The sequence below is a fragment of the Oryza glaberrima genome, chromosome 3, assembly GCF_000147395.1.
Source record: "Oryza glaberrima chromosome 3, OglaRS2, whole genome shotgun sequence".
NCBI classification, from domain to species: domain Eukaryota; kingdom Viridiplantae; phylum Streptophyta; class Magnoliopsida; order Poales; family Poaceae; genus Oryza; species Oryza glaberrima.
The window spans coordinates 29,141,149-29,161,460 of record NC_068328.1 but is presented as its reverse complement, the minus strand read 5'-3'; the positions used below and the strand labels follow the sequence as shown (position 1 = coordinate 29,161,460).

The 20,312-nt window shown below is 37.6% G+C and overlaps 2 protein-coding genes across 2 annotated transcripts; one reads left to right on the top strand and one right to left on the bottom strand.

Moving 5' to 3' along the window:
- The first annotated feature begins 4,414 nt into the window (after positions 1-4,414).
- Positions 4,415-10,203, top strand: LOC127768183 (homeobox protein knotted-1-like 7). Its single transcript, XM_052293722.1, has 4 exons — positions 4,415-4,971; positions 5,270-5,401; positions 5,618-5,756; positions 9,463-10,203. Exons 1-4 carry the CDS (start codon positions 4,696-4,698, stop codon positions 10,002-10,004), a joined length of 1,089 nt encoding a protein of 362 aa, XP_052149682.1. The 5' UTR covers positions 4,415-4,695; the 3' UTR covers positions 10,005-10,203.
- Positions 10,204-10,245: 42 nt separating this feature from the next.
- Positions 10,246-12,718, bottom strand: LOC127768182 (uncharacterized). The gene is made up of 5 exons (XM_052293721.1): positions 12,420-12,718; positions 12,214-12,316; positions 11,964-12,052; positions 10,956-11,067; positions 10,246-10,710 (listed from the first exon to the last, which is right to left on the bottom strand). The coding sequence occupies exons 1-5, from the start codon at positions 12,561-12,563 to the stop codon at positions 10,520-10,522; spliced, it is 639 nt and encodes a 212-aa protein (XP_052149681.1). The 5' UTR covers positions 12,564-12,718; the 3' UTR covers positions 10,246-10,519.
- Between the last annotated feature and the right edge of the window lie 7,594 nt (positions 12,719-20,312).

Here is a 20,312-nt window from a genome sequence, read left to right as displayed (position 1 = left end):
CACAAGAAAAACTCCATGTTAGATTTCTACTAACTAAATTTCTATGAAATGCTCTATTCTATATGATTTTTCAAAGGAATTTTGAGGGTGGGGGAGGTAGGAACTAAACTCATATTAAGAATAATGCATGAGGTAAACCTCATGTTATTTTATAGGAATTTGCATGGTTAAGAACTTAATTTGTTTCAAAGGGTTCAATAGAAAAAAAATCCTAGAGGGTTAAGTGTAGAGTATTTTGTGATTGATAGTGGTGGAGCCAGCATCATCATGAAGCCCGGGCGACTAATAGTATTTTTCGGTGATCGATTAATTTTTATAGGTGTTAATGGCTATCAATAGAGGTGGCGGCAATGGCGGAGCCCAGGCGGCCGCCCGACCTACCCGGGAGGTGGATCCGTCACTGATGACTGACGACTGAACGAATACAAATTGACATCGACAAACAGAATTTTTACGAAATACCATCGCACGAGTGTTTTTCTCCTTTTTTTTTTCTCAAGCATTGTCGGTTGAGCGCTAATTGACTCACGTCAACCACATAAAAAAAAATCTTTTTACCCTTATAATATATGAAGCCCTTCCTAGTAATAATTATAAAGCCATATCGAACTTGTCTCTTAATTCAGCATTCCTTTACTTTAAATCTAAAATTCGTAATTAATAATTATAGAAGATTGTAACCTATAGAGATTCTTCTTGTAGTCTAAATAAATCTAACGTACTGTAGTTAGAGAGATAACTCGCATATTTTATACTACATCCGTCCTAAAATATAAACATTTTTAATCTAGATTCATAGCTAAAAATACTTACATTTTGGAACGGATGTAGTATATGATTAGCCCTATTTTTAATGGGTAAATAGAAAATAATAGCACTTATAACACGTGGCTCGACATCTTATTTTGCTAATCGACAAATCGTTTAAAAGCCACTCGATCGATTTGTTAGTTACTACTCCCTCCGTCCCATAATATAATAATCTAGGATAAGATGTGACATTTTATAAGTATAATAAATCTGGACAGGAAGCATGTCTGAATTCGTTGTGTTTCCTCATTCGATACTAGGTTGTTATATTATGGGACGGAGGGATTATTTCTCTCGGTGCGATCGACACGCATATATCTAGTCTTGTCAAAACGTATCTACACGTACATCACATGCTCATGAGACAAGCGCCAACAGCGATGCCGTTACTCCACCAAAGAGTAGTAATTTGCGGCGGTGCATGCATGGCGGCAGGTCAGTATTGCGGTCGCCGACAGCGATGCCGCAAGATATATCTCAGATGATTTACTATTGATATGATGCCGGATCAAACATAATCCTTGTGATGGCCGGCCGATCGAGCTAGCTAGGGATGCATGCATGGTTGTTGTAGTAGCTCTCGTTGGATGGATATATGCTCATCAAACCCACAACCCGATCACAGTGATCAGATAGATAATTAACCATCCAAATCTTAGATTCCTTTAATTTAAAACAGATAATAAATTATTTCAGGATGCCCCCGCAAAAAAAAAATTATTTTAGGATGCATTCTCTCCGTAAAAAAAAAGGTTGAATCCTAAATTTCAAATTTTTTTCTAAAATAAGTTGATTCCTACTCCATCTACCCCTAACAGGGTGTTTAAAGACTTGCATCCTTCATTAATATGGGAAAAAACGAGAAGAGAAGATAATGAGGTGGAAGGAGTAATACTGGTTCTATAGCTAGCTAAAACAAGAAAAAAAAATACTCCTCCATCCCATAATATAAGGGATTTTGAGTTTTTCCTTATACCGTTTGACCACTCGTCTTATTAAAAAAATTAAAATTATTATTTACTTTTTTGTGACTTACTTTATTATCCAAAGTATTTTAAGTGTAACTTTTCGTTTTTTATATTTGCACATTTTTTTTAATAAGACAAGTGGTCAAACAGAGTAAGCAAACACTCAAAATCCCTTATATTATGGGATGGAGGGAGTAAAGTTGTATTAAAATTTTGTTGGATTGAAATCAAATAACGAACTTGCTATTATTCCATTTGGTTTACAAAAAATGCAAACACTTCACTGTTAGGTTTTTTTCTAAAACAAATTCTGTTAAGCTCTACGGTAATGCAGTGCAAGTTAATTACTGTTTTTTAAATAATAGTATGGGCTATAATTATTGTATTCTTTTTCGAGAAGAAGAATCAAGTTTGTTCTCAAGGTTTAGAAATTTTCACCTATTAATCTCTACTATTATAAAAATTTAAAATATTTTTGTCGGCACTTTGATATGCCATCTGTGTTTGAATCTTTTTTAAATTCATTCTCTTTGAAAATACAGATAAGTGGGTTTCTAAGTTTCTTTGCTTTTATAATTAAATCCCATACCATTCTTACCCAAAAAAATCTTTACCCTTATCTAATCATAGGAACAATTTAGTAATCTTTTTCTCTCTACAAGTAAATATTTCTTTCGGCATCAAGTAAGTACTTTTGAATAATAAAATATTGTGACTGGCTATACTGTATGGAAACATACTGGAATTTAAAATGTGAAACCGATTCTAGTAGATTTGTTATAAAATACTCTACAATTGTACTTTGGCTGTTTTTTTTAGTAAATTGCATCGGAGGTACACGGACTTGTCAGGTAGGTGCAATCTAGTATATAAAATTGTAAAACACTCATTTTAGTACACGAACTTGTTTGGTGCGTGTGAACAAAGTCAAAATCACATAGAAAGGTTAATCTTGTTGATTTTGTTTTTATTTTAAACTCTATGTAAACATGTGTCTAAAAAGATAAACATATAATAAGGCATAATAATTACATAAAAAAATAAAAAACCGAGTAATGATGTAAGAGATAGAACCAAAGAACGATAAAGTGGAAACTAAGTTTACAAATATAACCTTTCTACTATGTATACGCGCATCATCTACTAATTTATACTCCATAATGTTCAACGTAGAAAAGTTGATCTTGTCGTGCCATTTCAACCCTAGTTTGCATGTATCGGACAAGTTTATGCATCAAAACGAGCATTTTACAAGTTTACGCACTAAATTGCACCCATCTGACATGTTTATGTACCGCTAATACAATTTACTCTTTTTTTATTAAAGCAATGATACAATAAAACAAGAAATATAATGTGTCCACAATTAATACGGATAAAAACAACGATGTAGCTCAATTTATTGGATTTTTGTGGTTCAACCTGTTTATCTGGATTAAAGTTATAGACTTATTAGTACTCGCGTTTGTATTTACGGCTAATTAATAAAAATAATAGATAACAAATCTATCTATAGCAAGATACTTATGCGTCTGTGCACTTGTAAGAATAAGTGTGCGCGAGGTACATGCATAGTATGCGTCTAAACTAGATTTCTCAAAAATAAAAGTAAATTTCATACTTTAGCTAAATTATTCAAAACTACATATTTAACACTAATTTTTTTAAAAAAATATTATAAAACTATAAATTTAGTAATAAAGTTATCACAAAACTATATATTTTGGAGTAGAAATCCTTAGTAATAGTGTTATGTTCGAGTTATAAGTGCGTAAATATTATGATTAAGTAGACACTACACATATAGTTTGTACTCCCTCCGTCCCAGAGGGTGTGTTTAGTTCCTGAAAAAAGTTAAAAGTTTGAAGAAAGTTGGGAGTTTGGAAAAAAAGTTGGAAGTTTATGTGTGTAGAAAAGTTTTTGATGTGATATGATGTGATAGAAAGTTGGTAATAGGGGGGAAACTAAACACGGCCAGAATATAAGAAATTTTAGAATTGAACACGGTTATTAAGAAAGTAGATAGAAGTGAATGGTAGAGAGTTGTGATTGGATGAATAGTGCAAATATGTGGGAAAAGTAAAAGATGGAGTGTTGTGATTAGTTGGGAAGAGAATGTTGGTGGAGAAGTTGTTATATTTTGGGACAAATCATAAGGGGCTAAAAGTTGTTATATTTTGAGACGGAGGGAGTAATAACTTTGTTACAAAATCTATAGTTTTGTAATAATCCATATTAAATATGTAGTTCTGTGAGAAATTTAGTGTTAAATATGTAATACATCATCTTAAATTTGTAGTTTTATTTATGATAAACAGATCAAAGTATAGGAATATGTACTAGTTCTTTTTGAAATTTTACCCACAAAATAATTACTACTGCTACTGAAAGAACGCATACTCCATCACGGTTCACTGCTATTAGTACTAGTAGTACTTCAGTTTCAGTCACCATTAATAAAAACAAGCCATTCAAAATTATTACACCAGCCATTACACCAGCTGTGGCCGGCTGCTTTTATCTGATTTGACAATGGACGTGACGGCTACCCGACCTCTCTTTTCCTACTAGCTCTCCCCTACCCTACCCCTCTTTCCTTCTAGTAGTAGCCTCTCCTACAGTCTACACACCCTCTCCTATGCAAAACGCAATCTCATCTCTGTGCAGCCACTCATCCGATATTTCCCCCCATTTCTTTTCCTCTCCACAGTTTCCCTCCTCCTTTAATTATTCCCCCCCACTTCGCCTAGCTTTACGAACCCCCACAAATCGTCGTTCTAACCAAAAGAAATCAGCAGGATTAGCCCTAGCTAAGTACTCCCAGTAGCTGTGATAAACTGATAATTAGCCTTCTCTTCTTCCTTGCTGAGCTGGTCGGTGTCGTGTACCAAGAAACCCTCATCAAGCACATACGCTAATGGAGGAGCTTGAAGGCCACCGGGGTGCAGGCCGGCTGCCTCCTTCTCCTCCGTTGCTGCCGTTTCCCAAGGTCTCCGTGCAAGTCTACACCGTTCCTAGCTCGTCCACCGCCGCCTCCGCCGCCGCTGCAGGCGGAGCTCGTCAGGTTGTTGCACCGGCGACGCGGGACGGCGGCGGCCGCGCCGCCGGAGTTCTTGACGACCCTGTCAAGGCCAGGATCGTCTCCCACCCTCGCTACCACCGCCTCCTCGCCGCCTTCCTCGACTGCCACAAGGCACGATGAACACATGCGCCGCGCATGTTCTTGATTTGTGTGTGTAGATCGGGGTTTTAAATCTCCCGCTAAACTGCCGCTATCTCCCACTATAACGGTTAGAGAATGGTTCTAACTATTTACTCTCATCATGTACAATTTAGCTGTTATAACTCCATTTAGCCCGTTATAGCTGTTCAAGAAGCTAACCGCTAAATGCACATTGGTGTAGACCATAGAGATCGATGGATGTATTTGCCCATGTTGCAAACTTGCAATTCGCATGCATGTTTCTAATTAACTTGTGATATGCCTGTAGGTTGGCTGCCCGGCGGAGGCGGCCGAGGAGATCGCGGCGGCGGCGCGGGTGCGGGAGGCGCGGCAGCGGGCGGCCGCGGCGGCGAGCCGCATGCCGCCGGCGCCGGAGGACCCGGAGCTCGACCAGTTCATGGTCTGCAGCATTATGAAAGAGCTCAAATTAGTAACTGTAGTGTACATGATTACATCAACTAGACATGACATGATGCACTGTGTAATTTAGTAACTACAGTACTATAAGATGGAATAGATGATTAGAGATCTTGTTAAGGGCGGCGTTTTACTTGGGTTAATCTGCTGTGTGGTTAATCATTAACGAATAATTAATGACGTGACGTGTTGGCATCAGGAGGATTACTGCAAGCTGCTCGTGGAGTGTAAGGAGGAGCTCAGCCGGCCGCTCCAGGAGGCCGAGGAGTTCCTCAGGACGGTGGAGTCAGAGCTCAACTCCATCAATTCTGGGCCACCCCTTACAGCTTTAATCTCAGGTATTTGTAACTTAACCCCTTTTTTTTTCACTCCTACCAAAAACACACTCGCACGTACCACCACATGCATATTACGTACACAAAATATGTCTCCTAACACACGTTCAAAAATAACGAGACCAATAATACAGGTCATGCAACTGTATATATACGTCATACAAATGTGTCTCTAACACACTTAAAGAGAACCCAGTAATAAACAATAACAATGACAGAACTAGAAATTAACAAAACCTAGAGCTGAGTAGGGCTCAACTAATGAAATATTATTTTTTTTTCTCATAAAAATATATAGTGGATTAAAAGAATTTAAACATGATTATGGAAGCAAGCCTAGGGCTCAAGCCCAAACTATCCTAGGCTTATCTCCGCCCTTGTAACGAACAACCCATTTCACTAAAATCCCATCTAAAATGTATGCCCGCATGAGTAATTGTGCGGTACTAATATTTAAACATGAGGAGGAAAAACCATACATCTATGACTTTTAAATCATGAGTGCACATCGAATGTGTTTTATCTTTGCTTTGTCTTTTTCCACTTTTTCTTTTTTAGGGCTCATTTGGTGTAATTTCTGCTTTGGGATTCTTGTCCAATGGAGTTAGAATTGTACCAAACATTCTCGAGATTTTAGATAATATAGAGTGTAGTTATCGCTTTGCCTATTAAAATTACACTACGAGGGTGGATTGGCATTCACGTCGCTCCTTAACTCCGCTGCAGTCTCAAAGTAGGACGTACCAAAGAGCCCCTTAGCTAGAGGACAACATGGCTACGAGATTATGCTTAATTATTATTTGGATTCAGCAAAATAGTCACTAGGGAGGTATACGTGGTGTAAATTACTACTCCGTACAATAGAAAGGAACAAAATATATGCTTTGTGATACGGGAATTTTACATGAATTAATTTATTTGTTACATTGTTGGAGAAATAATTGTACTCTTAAGACTAAGTACATAGAGGATATAGTTTACGTAGTATGTTTATGTCAAACAAAAGATATTGAAAACCTCAATAAACTTGTTAATTTGTGTCTTAATGCTAGTAATATCCATCTGTCCAAAAATGTAGGGCGTTCCTTTTCTCATGGTCTCTAACTCAATACTAGCATGAATAATAAATTAAGCTGTATCGGAAATGTATCGAGAAACTCGTAGGATTATACATACTCTTATATCTGTACTCTTATACTACTTCCGTCCCAAAATATAGTCACTTTTAGCTATAAATCTGAACACACAGTTGTCCAGATTTATAGCTAAAAATACTTATATTTCGAGACGGAGGGAGTATGTAACAATGGCCAAATAATTAGATATTGCCGGCAACATCCATATGGAACGGTTCGATCTCGAGATTGAACTTGATTATGCTCCACGTTATGGTGTTTTTTCTTCTTTAACCCCTGTTAGTTGTACTGTTGTAGGTATTATAATTTGGGCAGCCTAACTAGGCATAACCCATGCATTCCGTAGGATTATTATGCGATTTCTATCACAAACATGTAGCGTGATTGAGGTATATGTGGGTTCATGTGCTTCCCTACTGTACGTCTGCACCTACAAGTTCTAAAGATCACTAGTGTTCTGATTGCCTGTACCCACAGCGACCTATCACCTACGTCCTTGACACACGAGAGTTACAAAATCGATGTGTTGGGGGATGTACTTGGGTTGCGTAGTTAGTGAACAGTGTCGGCATTTGTCTAGCTAATTGCTAGCTAGTTATATATGAGCTATGATCTTGTTCATGACTTGTCTCGTCCACTGTTTCTTCCTTTGAAAGTTAGCTTTACTGAATTTTAATATATGTTGAGAAGCGGATAAGCCTTTTGGGGCAACTCTTATGGGTGGATTGGTTTGGAACTTTGGAAGTTTGGATACAAGGGAATGCCACTTTTATTTGGACATGACTGAATAACTGTAGCATTCTTCCTTCTTTTGGGCATCTCTCTAGATCTTCTCTCGCTAGCCACAAAGTACTCTTTTGCGGTAAAAAATATTTAACGTTTATTAGGACAAGGTTCAGTCAAAATTGTAAATTTCGTATCATCAAAAATTTCTCAAATGAATTTTTTTAAAACAAAAGAAATGATACATGTAGATTTGTTTTGAAAAGCACTATCATAATATTATAAACTTTTTAGATTGTATCGACTTAATCTAATATAAAATTAATTTATCGGAATTTTAAATTTTTGACCGAATCTTACCCTAAACGTTAAATATTTATGATCTTCAATGATCTAGTTGTGTAAATAATTGAAATTGGTAATACAAATAATACATATACGAAAGCATTCCCCTTGCTCAAACTCATCTAGTGTCCATACTATTAAATATGGTACCAACTATGAACAAGTTTAATAGAATAGCTAACAACTATCTATAAAATTGCCACAACATATATAACTAACCTAATAGCCCATTCATACAATAATTAACTACAGATATATGCCACAAGATTAACAATTGGCCTACCTTTCTCTCTCCCACAGCTTGTTGCAATTCTTGTTACTTACAGCTGACTACAAATTAGTAGTCCTAAACACAAATATGACGTGGTAACTCTAATAGTCTACTTACTGTCATGCTCGCTCTAACTAAAACAAAAGGTGTTGTGGACTTGTGGCAGCAAATTTAATGAGGTAAGAACGACAATGTTATAAATAGAACGCACGATAACTTTTTTGTACCCTGTTCTCTCTCATTTAGCTAGACATACTAGTATGCCATTTTAAACTTGGGCATGAATTGATTTGTCAAAATGACCCTGTTCCCTATTGTTACTACCTATTGAAAATGATACCAAATTATGCATGACAGAGATAGCTGCACTCCATTAGCAAGGGCGTATATATAGAGGAAAAGAGGGACATTCACTAGAATTTCTAGAGCGTCTTGTATATAAAATTTTATGGAATATGCAGTTTCATGTGACAGTTTGTTTATTTCCTTATGTTGTTCCATGCATCTTCTTAGAAGGTTTCACCTTCTGTTTTCCCAATAATATAGGCATGGGTAAAAGCAGTTGCATATGCAGAATCATGCTTTCGATCTAACCATTTTGTACAAACTAAACTAGTGTTCATCGTTCTTCTGGACATAAAAATCGAGCTGTAGTTGTTTGTGTTATCACTTGTGCTTTATTGTAATCCTAATTGAGAACCCTCTGTTCTCTTACAGTTGTGCCTTTAGCACATAGGGACTAGTTAGTTAGGCTATGTTTAGTTTCTGAAATTGGGGAGAAGTTTGGGAAAAGTTGTTAGTTTAGAAAAAAAGTTGGAAGTTTATGTGAGTAGTAAAGTTTTGGATGTGATGTGATGTGATGGAAAGTTGAGAGTTTGGGGGAAGTTTGGTGTGAACTAAACGGGGCCTTAGAGCAGATTTTATATTGAAGAACGTGTGCATACACAGTAGCGGGAATGTAATTGAACGCCGCAGATTTTATAACAATTTTATTTCATTGACTCGTGCACTTCCAAATATTTTGTTGCCTAGTAATTCCTGCATTTGTTTAAGCAAAATGGCAGGGGGGGCACCGAGTAGTATATAACAGAGAAAATGAGAACTAGCATTCCTAGATTATTATTACAATTACAGCTATACGAATCACATTGTGCATTGTAGAAACAATTCTTGGTGCAGAACTACTTAATTATTCGCGAATTCTTAATACCTTTGGCTTGACAATGGCATGCAGAATCCAAAGCCGGCCTCGATTCGTCGGACGACGACGAACACGAAGACGGCAGCGGTATGGAGATGATGGAGGCTGCGGAAGACGAGGACCTCGGCATCATCGACCCTCGCTCCGACGACAAAGCGCTGAAGAGGCACCTGCTGAGGAAGTACAGCGGCTACCTGGGAGGCCTGAGGAAGGAGCTGTCGAAGAAGAGGAAGAAAGGGAAGCTCCCCAAGGAGGCGAGGCAGAAGCTGCTCACCTGGTGGGAGCTCCATTACCGGTGGCCGTACCCGTCGGAGATGGAGAAGATCGCCCTCGCCGAGTCGACGGGGCTGGAGCAGAAGCAGATCAACAACTGGTTCATCAACCAGCGGAAGCGCCACTGGAAGCCCACGGAGGAGATGCAGTTCGCCGTCATGGAGGCCTACCACCACCAGAGCACCGATGCCGCGGCGGCGTTCTACGTCGACGTCGACGCCCGCCTCGTCGGAGCGACGGCGGCGGCTCCGGCAGCGGCCGTGTACACCGCCAGGCCGGATCATGGCGTGTGGCGCGCATAGCCGTTGCTCGATTCGCCCGTTGCCGCCATCTGGAATTAATCTGAACTGCCCTTGCCTGTTACATATAGTAGGGTTGTTGATGATGGTTTCATATGTTTTTCCCCAAAGGTAAAGTCAGCTTGGACATTGGACCAATCAAGAAATGAAATCTCAGCATGTACCATATGTAAAGTTCTGGTCGGGAATGAATCAGACAGACACACGCTCTTGTTACTGTATATATGCAGTGAAGACAAGCAACTGAACCTAAATCATGCACTTCTGATGTTAATATTTGGTTGTACAGATCTGTGTACATGAACAGTATAGCTTTACAAAAGATGGACGAATGTTGCAATAAGAGCTGAGAAGATCTGACGTCTAACCATACTGCCATAGTATGGATGTACAGAGAGGGTACACGCTACACAGGGGGCATGGTGCAGCTACCCTTTGGAATTAGGAAATGTCAGTGTAGTTCCTTCTGATGCCTTTGATGGCGTACCAATCAGAGTATCAGACAGATTGTGTGCAATTCAGGACTGTGTTTTCGGGTCAAGTGTTTCGCTCTCTCTTGGCTCCATTTTACTAGTGGTGAAAGGTTGAACAGACGATCGCAGACTTTCTGGACCTTCAGCGGCAATTCTCTTGCACAATGCATCACAGTTACTTATTACTTCGGTTAACCTGCCCTTCAACTCACCAACTTCCACCTGCAGTGGACGGACTGCAATGTTCGGTAGAGCGAAAATTAATTAATGACCAGTGCTGCCATTGCTATGCTGAAACCATTAAAAAGAGGTAATGGTGACCAAATTTCACTTCAGTAATTGTGCTATGAGTTCCCTCGTTTTTTTTAGAAAAATAATTTGCATATCGTTTGAGACTGAATTTAGCGTCGACATATCCAACAATGTGATGCATGGCCAATTGATTCCTTTTGCTACCAGCCTAAGAGAATGATATTGTTACCTTCAGCAAGGTTGTGAGAGGTTGATCTCATGGAAGTAACAGAATAATTGAACCGCTGGAGAAGCTTAATGGACAAAGCATCTGCTGTTTCTATCTTGTTTTCTATCTCTTCCTGCACCATACGTTAAATATAAGATCTCTCCCCAATAGCCACATGACCAAAAAAAGCATCAAATTACACATTGCTAACACCATAACACCATAACTCTTTAGCTATGTTCTGATTCATCCTTTCTGAATTTAGTCTTGGCCGTGTTTAGTTGTTTTGGCCAAATTTTTTTAACGTATACAGACACACATTTGAAGTATTAAACGTAGACTAATAATAAAACAAATTATAGATTCCGCCTGTAAACTGCGAGACGAATCTATTAAGCCTAATTAATCCGTTATTAGCAAATGTTTACTGTAGCACTACATTATCAAATCATGGCGTAATTAGGCTCAAAAGATTCGTCTCGCAATTTACATGCAAACTGTGTAATTGGTCTTTTTTTCGTCCACATTTAATGCTCCATGCATGTATCCAAATATTTGATGTGATGGAAAAGTTTGAAGTTTGAAGGGAACTAAACACAGCCCTTGATATTTGCCTTAAAATTCGTCAGTTAAGTTCTGTATCACACTTCATCAGGACACCCTAGATAACTACTTGAGGCACTAGATATTCATTATGATGCCAGGGGTTCCGTGAAGTCAACATTAACGGGTTGCTATAAATAATTGTTGGTTCAATGTATATCAGTGCTAAGATTTGCATTGGTCTGAAGTGTAAAGCACACATGCTATATGGTAAACCCTGATCGAAATACTATCTTTTCTACTTGTGACATTACTGATGAAAAATTTAGAAGACAAAAAATTAAGTTGCAGCAGCAGAAGGAATTTCACCGATTATTTGGCACTACAAAACATGTACCATTCCTTATGATCCTACCATTCTCTCTATCATGGTGAGTCCAAAATCAGCATAAGGATCTATCAACAGCATCAAGCAATGAGATATACCTGTGTTTCACTAATTTTCTTGGCCTTCTCTTCTTGCCATTCACGGTACAGAGAGAAAAGCTCGAACATCACATTTGGATTCAAGTTGCCTACAAATAATTACCAAAACAGATAAGCTATTATACAATTTATATCACACACTAAATACAATAACTATTGCTGCACAATTAGGAGCACAGATGGCCAATCAAACATACCCAAAACCAACAATTGCCACAAATTCTTCTGTGTAATACAGTAATTAACTCACCAGAGGTGGCGGAGGAGGAGGATGGCTTCCGGACGAGGATGTCGGTGAGGCTGCTCTCCGCCTCCGAGCTCGCCGCCGACTGGCCGCTCAACAGCGGCGGGGCCTTCAGAAACCCCAACCCCCACACCCAAACGAACGATTAGCGGCTGAAGAGGAAGCGGAGAGAGGAGGGGAAGAAGAGGAGGACGAGGTAGTCAGGTCCGTACGATGGTGAGTGACTTGATGAGGTGGAGGAGGGGGTCTCCGTCCCCGGCGTCGCGCCGGCCCTCGGACACCGTCGTGATCTCGTCCGCCCACGGCGGCCGCCGCTGCTGCTGCGGCCTGGAGAGGATAGACTCGGAAGCCCCCATGTGATGGGGGGAGGGGGGGAGCTCCTGCCGACGCCGCCGGAGAGACTACGGAGAGAGGAAGCCGACGGGGGATCGCCGGAGTCGCCGCCGCCGCCGGAGATGTGGTTGCTGCTGCAGAGGCAGAGCCGCCGCCTTTTCTCCGGGCCTCAGGGACAAGGTCAGGCCCTGACAAGTTGGGCCTCGTGTTCCTTGCTCTTGGGCTCAATTTTGTTGGGCCTTACGGCCCAAACCAAATGTCTCCAGAAACCGCTTCAGATCTGGCCCAATGCAATGGTGTCTGATGTTCTTTTTTCCATTTTTTTTTGGATTATGGAGCACGTTGTTTCGCTTATTCAGATGCTTTATTAGTAAATAAAATATTATTTATATATAAAATTTTTATATGTGTGTCCTTAACAACTCAAAAGCAGATGTTATAAAATAAATAACAATGAAAAACAAAAATCAAAATTAAGTTCTAAAATTTAAATTTTGACTTATAAAAATAAGCATAACCAAAACAACGAGCCTTTATCACTTTGAAGACACTCACCATGATGGGCGTGCACAGCACTTCACGCGAAACCTCCTTTTAAGCATGATCAACAGATGGAGGCCGCAAATAAATCTATAATCTCACTAAATTTCTACTTGGAAAAAATATTTTTTCGAGGCGTAAGAATAATTCTGCAAGCTAGGGAGTAAGATCGGAGTATGTTTTATTTTGTGGCCGTGGATATCAATTATCAAGCATAACTTCATGTACACGTACGTAGCTTCTCCCTCTTCTTTAGCTATAAACAAACAAAATTCTCCGCTCCGTTTATAGCAATCCCTACGTGTGGTTAGGAAGTTTTCTTGTAGATTTCCACTAGATGTTGGGTGTAGCCATTGGAATCCTACGTGTTTTTCATTCCCAGCGATCAATTTTTCCTGTCTACCTTTGTACTTGCAAATTAGCGTGAAATGTAAGCTCCAATAGGCAAAGAGAGCCTCTTTAGAGCATATAATTTTTTTTTTCTTGTTTAATAGGAATTAGATTGATATTTACGTGAACATTCAACCAGCTTAGTTCGAACATGAGATTCTAACGCACAATCTCATGAACACAGCACAACAGCAATATTGTCAACTTCATTGTTCAAGAAAGAGTAAAATGTTGTTTGGGCGAGGTTTTCTAACCAAAGTTTCATTTTTTTATTACCCTCGATCTAACTTTTAACATAAAACCATGTATTCTAATTTCGCCGAGGACTTTGGAAAAGAGTGACGGAGAGAAGATGGTTCAAAGTGCAAAATTATATGCATACAACATACAGCCCAATTTAGCTAGAATTTTTTTAGCAACTCGCACAACATAAGCGCCGCAGCCGCCACACTATTGTAGAAATGGCAACCGAACATGCCCTATATTGAGGAGGATAGTTGAAAGTGAAACATTTATTTTGAAAAATAACTGGAAACTTATCCTATGCATTAACTAATTTACTCCAAGAAACGATCAAACTTAAATTAACTAATCTAGACACAAGCACCCTAAACTAGATAGACCAATGGTAAAAGATGGCGTCGTCCTCTATCACCATTAAGAAGAAAAAAATAATGCAGATGGGGTTCCAAGATGGAGGAGAGAACTTTAGGGGACACATTAGCAAACATGAGGTGTATGGACAAAGTGTCATGTCAAAATAATCCACTTAGATTCTTCACCATCATCATGTCCCCCCAAACTTTATTCCAGTCCTCCTCTGTTCCCATCGACGTAGTACTATACATCCCGTCTTCTCACCTCATCTCTCTCTCTATCAGAGTTTCCCAAACCGCCGGGGCTTTACCTAGCTCCGGCGGTAAGCACGGTTACCACGCGGTAACTGTGAAAAACCGTTCGAAACCGTATAAAATGTATCAAAAATTTAAATTATTTTTTAAATTTATTTAAATTTAAGGAGGTTGCCGTGATTTTTCTATTACCGTACCCCGCGGTAAGGCATGTAACCGCGGTAACCGCGTGGTTACCAACGATAAGTCGAACCCTGCTCTATCATGTACATGTACGTGTGTGTGTATATATATATATCATGCGTACCGAAGTGTACTGCCACGGCCTACGTACGTACGTCGTCGTACGTACACCATACATATACATTTGACTGGAATATTATACCGTCGTTTTCCTCTTGTTTTCGTCCAGGTCGATTGACTGGACCGACCGACATAAACCGACAAATGGATGGAGTTACACCATCTTTGATTTCTAACTTCCTGATTAGTTTACGTTAAAATTGAAAGTTTGGTTAAAATTGTAACGATGTGATAGAAAAGTTGGAAGTTTGTATTTGTAGGAAAGTTTTGATGTGACAGAAAAGTTGGAAGTTTTAAAAAAAAAAATTGGAACTAAACAAGGGCTTCATGTGTTATATATGCACTTCAATTTGAGGTTGATTTGATTCTTTGGAGTATTGTGTATTTCAAACAAGCATATACTTCTAGTAAAAGTGGGCCCAGCTCTTAAACAGAATATCTATAGTGGAACGCATAAATTTGGAAAAAAAATAGAAAAAAAAACATAAGATTAGAATATCACGTGTTACTAAATACTATTCCACAAAAATCTATAAAACACAGAAATATAAAATGTCCCTTGTTTGGATGGTTAAAGAAAACTTCCGTAGGAATTTGGAGGATTGTATAGGGAGAGATCAGACTATCAGAGGCAAAGATTAGTTGCGTTATTAGACTTCTCGTTAGAAAAGGAAAAGATGTCTGAGCTTATTATCTAGTTTTCTATGAAATTGGTGTATAGGAATTCAATCCATAAGAACTTGGTGAGTACAAATCCTTTGTTACAAATGATGTATGTAGCAAAATTTTCTACGGATTTCAATCCTCCATTTCTCCTATGAAAATTATACAATCTAAGGAGGCCGTATTTACAAGTTCATGAAGAAACCATTATTAGAAAAACTCCCTCTGTTTCATATATATTTTTTTAGTCAAAGCGACTTATAATATGAAACGATGGGGTAATTGATTTAGTTAGCTGTTTGACGCGTTCGTAATTAAGACGCAAAGAGGCTATTTTTGTTCCATTGTTTTAGAAAATAAATTAATTTAGCATAAAATATACAAAACACTTTAAAACAAGCCTAAAAATGTACTGTTTTAGTGCATGTAACTTCTCAACGCATGGCATGTGCGAATTTACCAATTTTATTGGCTAGTTAGCAAACCAAATTACCCTTGTCAAATACTATTACTCTACCAAAAATTTGAGAATACCCATCTAACTTTGATACCAAACTAAAAGATGCATTTTCATCACTACTACAATCCAAACCCCTCCATCAATAAACACAACGGATTTTAGGTTTTTTTAGCGCAGTTTAAGATTTGGATAAAATTACTTTAATGTCCTTAAAAGTTTACTTGAGAAAAGATCACGCATAATACAACTACTAGTAGTGAATAATAAATACAATGGTTAGATTGAAAAAGAAGTCCTCCAAAACCCTTTGTATCTATAGATAGATGGGGTATATATCTCACTCCCTCCATCCTAGAAAGAGAAGATTTTTAGCGTTTAAATTTGTAGCTTGATTCCTAAGGTTTACAACCAATTAAGCTAAGACATATCGTCTGCATTTAATAAGAGCTAGAAAATAAAATGTATTAATGAGTAGGCAAAATTTGTTATATAACACTCAAAGTTTATGTTTTTTACTCTGGACATTGCAAAAACATGATATGGCTCGAGGATACCTAAAAGAATGATAATTTCCTAGAGAGCACCAGAACTATTATTTGGCTTGAGGAGTATCATTTTTAGCAAATAGAGAGAGACCTTAAAGAAAAGACAAATTTGCCCATCGAGCCAACGACATATAATTCAGCTAGGTCTGGTTCAAACCACACCTGAGCCCCACTCCATCTCCCGATCCCCCTTCAAATTAAACCCTACAATGACCCTTTGAACCAAACCCAACCATGTTACAGGTTTCTGACTGAGAAGCAATTTTGTTTTCTCTAATCGTTTCTCTCTATTTGACCTAAAAATAATAAAATAATATTGTGGTGCTTTTTTAGCAAATTATTAATTTTTAAAAGTCTCCTTGAGCCATTTCATGTTTTTTTTTTCCAAAAGTAAAGAACATAGCTTTAAGTGTTTTATAGCAAATTTTATCCAACAAATGGTATTACAGTAATTTCTGTGAAGTAGGAGTATTTGTGAGGCGGAGGAGCAACCATGCAAAGCTCTAGGCTTCCCCTGGCACACCAGTAGTAGTACTTAAAAACCGGGTTGCACAGTCTCCTACAAAATATCATCGCATACTCTACTACGCATGCACGCTGTTCAGGGAGGCGAGTAACTGTACTGTCATGTCTCTGTCGGAACTCGATCAAAGAACTCATCGAGTGCTACTTAATTAACTACTACTCCTATGGTAACTACTAGTGTCTGACCTTTCTCACGCCAATCAGGTCTTAACAATATAATACAAGTAGCAACTAATTAACAGATCAAATCGGCAACATATCCTATGCACACATGCCCTCACGTGTACACACGTGCACACCAACTAAAAAATATCACCAAAAAATCTAGAAAAAATCATACACATACTTTCAATTGTATTACACCTAGGGTTAAAATCTTAACGTCAAATTCATTATATTTTAGCCGTAACAAAAAAAACAAAAAATCTGACAGTTTTAAGGTTGCAATTTTGTCAGAATTTTATCTTTTTTGTTATTCTCTATGTAGAATGAATTTGAAGATGCGACTTTGCACGTAGATGTAATACTATTGAAAGTACATGTATGAATTTTCCTAGAATTTTTTGTGATAATTTTTAGTTGGTGTACATGGTGTGTACACGCGAGGGCCTGTGTGCATAGGATACGCTCCCGATCAAATCATGACCAATACTGATATATAATGCTCCTCCTTTATCTCCAAGGATTAAGACCTTTCTGCGTGCTTTGTTGATCCGATACAATAATTAACATGATCCTAAGACAGCTAAAGATGGAGTAGTACTAAAAAGATATCTCATTGTACTTAGTCACCTAAATCTCCCATTACTTAAAGACCACTAGCCCTCATGGATGGCGATAGCACAAGGATTACGTTAGTCGGAGGCCAACCTAGTTAATGAATTGTTTTATACTAAAGACTGCAAAATAGTTACTATGGATCACAAAAAACTACTTTTGGTGACATTTAGAATCCTGCAGGTTGATTAACAATTATTATTACTAACTAATCATTGCATGACATTTTCTCGGTTAACAATAATGTTACCATCGTCTAAGCAATAAGGTATTTAATTGATAATTAAAAAAGCTCATGCAATACATATTTTCATTTTTATTGTTTTATAGGCAATACATCATGCAATAGATATGTTGTATTGGAAATAGTATTGACATGATTTCATCATGAACTGTTAACCTAAATATAATCATACTCCTACTAATTACGCCATCATAGCATACATGAAATATTAATAAAAGCAAGGATAATAATATAGCCAGCTGCCGGCTCTGTACTAGTACCATGTCACCTATAGCCATCACTAATATAATAGACTGGCTGTTAGGTTAGCTGTTTATTTACCTCTATTGAAGATTCAGATATTTAACATTCACATGTATACCTAATCTCCTCGCATCTGGTTGGAAGAAATCAGTTTTTTCTTCTCGCATCCGGACGATAAACGAAACGCCCGCTCCATTCTTTTCCTTCCCTTCTCACTCCTCCACGTCAGATTTGGCTGACGCGAAACGTGCTAGCGCCGGCTGATTCGGATCTATTAAACCTGCTCTAATGGTACTTGCATCTGTGCTTGCGAGGATAAATTAGTTTGAGAGGACGTTTGATTAACTGTACTTCCATTTGGGCGCACGGGCGACCGGACAGATATGGTGCACGCGGCCTGTCATTGGATCTATTGGGGTGGAGTATAAGTATGAAGCTTAATCTTTACTGCTCCCTCCGTCCCATAATATAGCAACGTAAAACTGGATGGGATATTTTATAGTACAACGAATCTAGACAGGAGTGTGTCTAAATTTATTCTACTATGAAATGTCCCATCCAATCATAGGTTGCTATATTATAGGACAGAGGGAGTAGTAAATTTTGCTGTTTGACGTAGACTAATGACGTCTTGATAGATATAGGTGGTGTTTGGATCAGGGACTTAGCTTTAGTCCCTGTATTTAGACACTAATTTAGAGTATTAAATATAGACTACTTACAAAACTAATTATATAAATGAAAGCTAATTTGCGAGACAAATTTTTTAAGCCTAGTTAATCCATAATTAGAGAATGTTTACTGTAGCATCACATAGGCTAATCATGGATTAATTAGGCTCAATAGATTCATCTCGCGAATTAGTCCAAGATTATGGATGGGTTTTATTAATAGTCTACGTTTAATATTTATAATTAGTGTCCAAACATCCAATGTGATAAGTTTTAGTCCCATCTAAATAGCTAGCGCAGATATATAAGCGCCTAATCAAGCGAGTAATTGGTTCTCCTTTTAAGAGTAGGAACTTACCAAGAGACTCGGTTGTCCTTTTACTTGTGAGCTAGGCGGCTCTTATATTAATTTGTGAACAATTATGTAAACAATTTATACCTATTATAGAGTAGGGCATATATATATATATATATATATATATATATATATATATATATATATATATATATATATATATATATATATATATATATATATATATATATATATATATATATGTATATATGCTAGATTTATGGTAAATTTGCTATAGTACACTTAAAAAATTTATATAATTTGCTAGTAGATATCGTAAAAACGTGTCATGACTGAAAGACACCTAGAAAATTGATAATTTGCTACAGGACATTTTTGGCTCAATTGGATAGAGAAATTCTTAAAAAGACAATAATGTCCATATGATCAAAAACTTTTGAGCTAAGAATAGAGTGAAGATGAGACACGATGTATCCAGCTTGGCAGTCAGCCGACGAAATAATTAACTTTGGTGATTTTTATGTTATACTTCGTGGTTTTGACTGCCAATAAAATTACGGATTCTTGTAGTGAGTGATATAGTTGAAGTGATTGTAAATTTAGAGTTGCATAGGAGTAATTTTTAAATTTTGAGTTATATTGAAGCATGTGGTTTTAAGGACATTAATTCTTGTTTTTCTTAAGAATTTATATTTGTCTCTATTCCATGAGGCGGAGTATGCAAACATGCATGACTCAGGCCCTGTTTGTTTCAGTTTAAGATTATTATAATCTAGATTATTGAATCAGATTACTATAAACTGGATTATAATAAATCGATATAGAATAAGCTGTTAGTTGTTTGTTTCTCTGGATTATTAGATGTTATTCACCTAATAATATAGAAAAAGCATCTTTAGAGTGGATTATCAGATTATAGTAATTTGGCTTATAGATTATAATAATCTATCATAATAAGCTATCTGTTTGTTTCAACTTACTTCTAATAATCCAGATTATCATAATCCTAATCTGAATCAAACAGAGCCTCAATCGTACATGCATATAGAAATAGGGCCTGTTTAGATCCCACCCTAAAAATTTACACCCTGCCACATCGAACGTTTGCACACCTACATGAAGTAGAAAATATAGGTTAAAAATAGCTAATTGCACGGATTGCGACTACTCTGCGAGACGAATATTTTAAGCCTAATTACTACATGATTTGACAATGTGATGCTACAGTAAACATGTGCTAATAA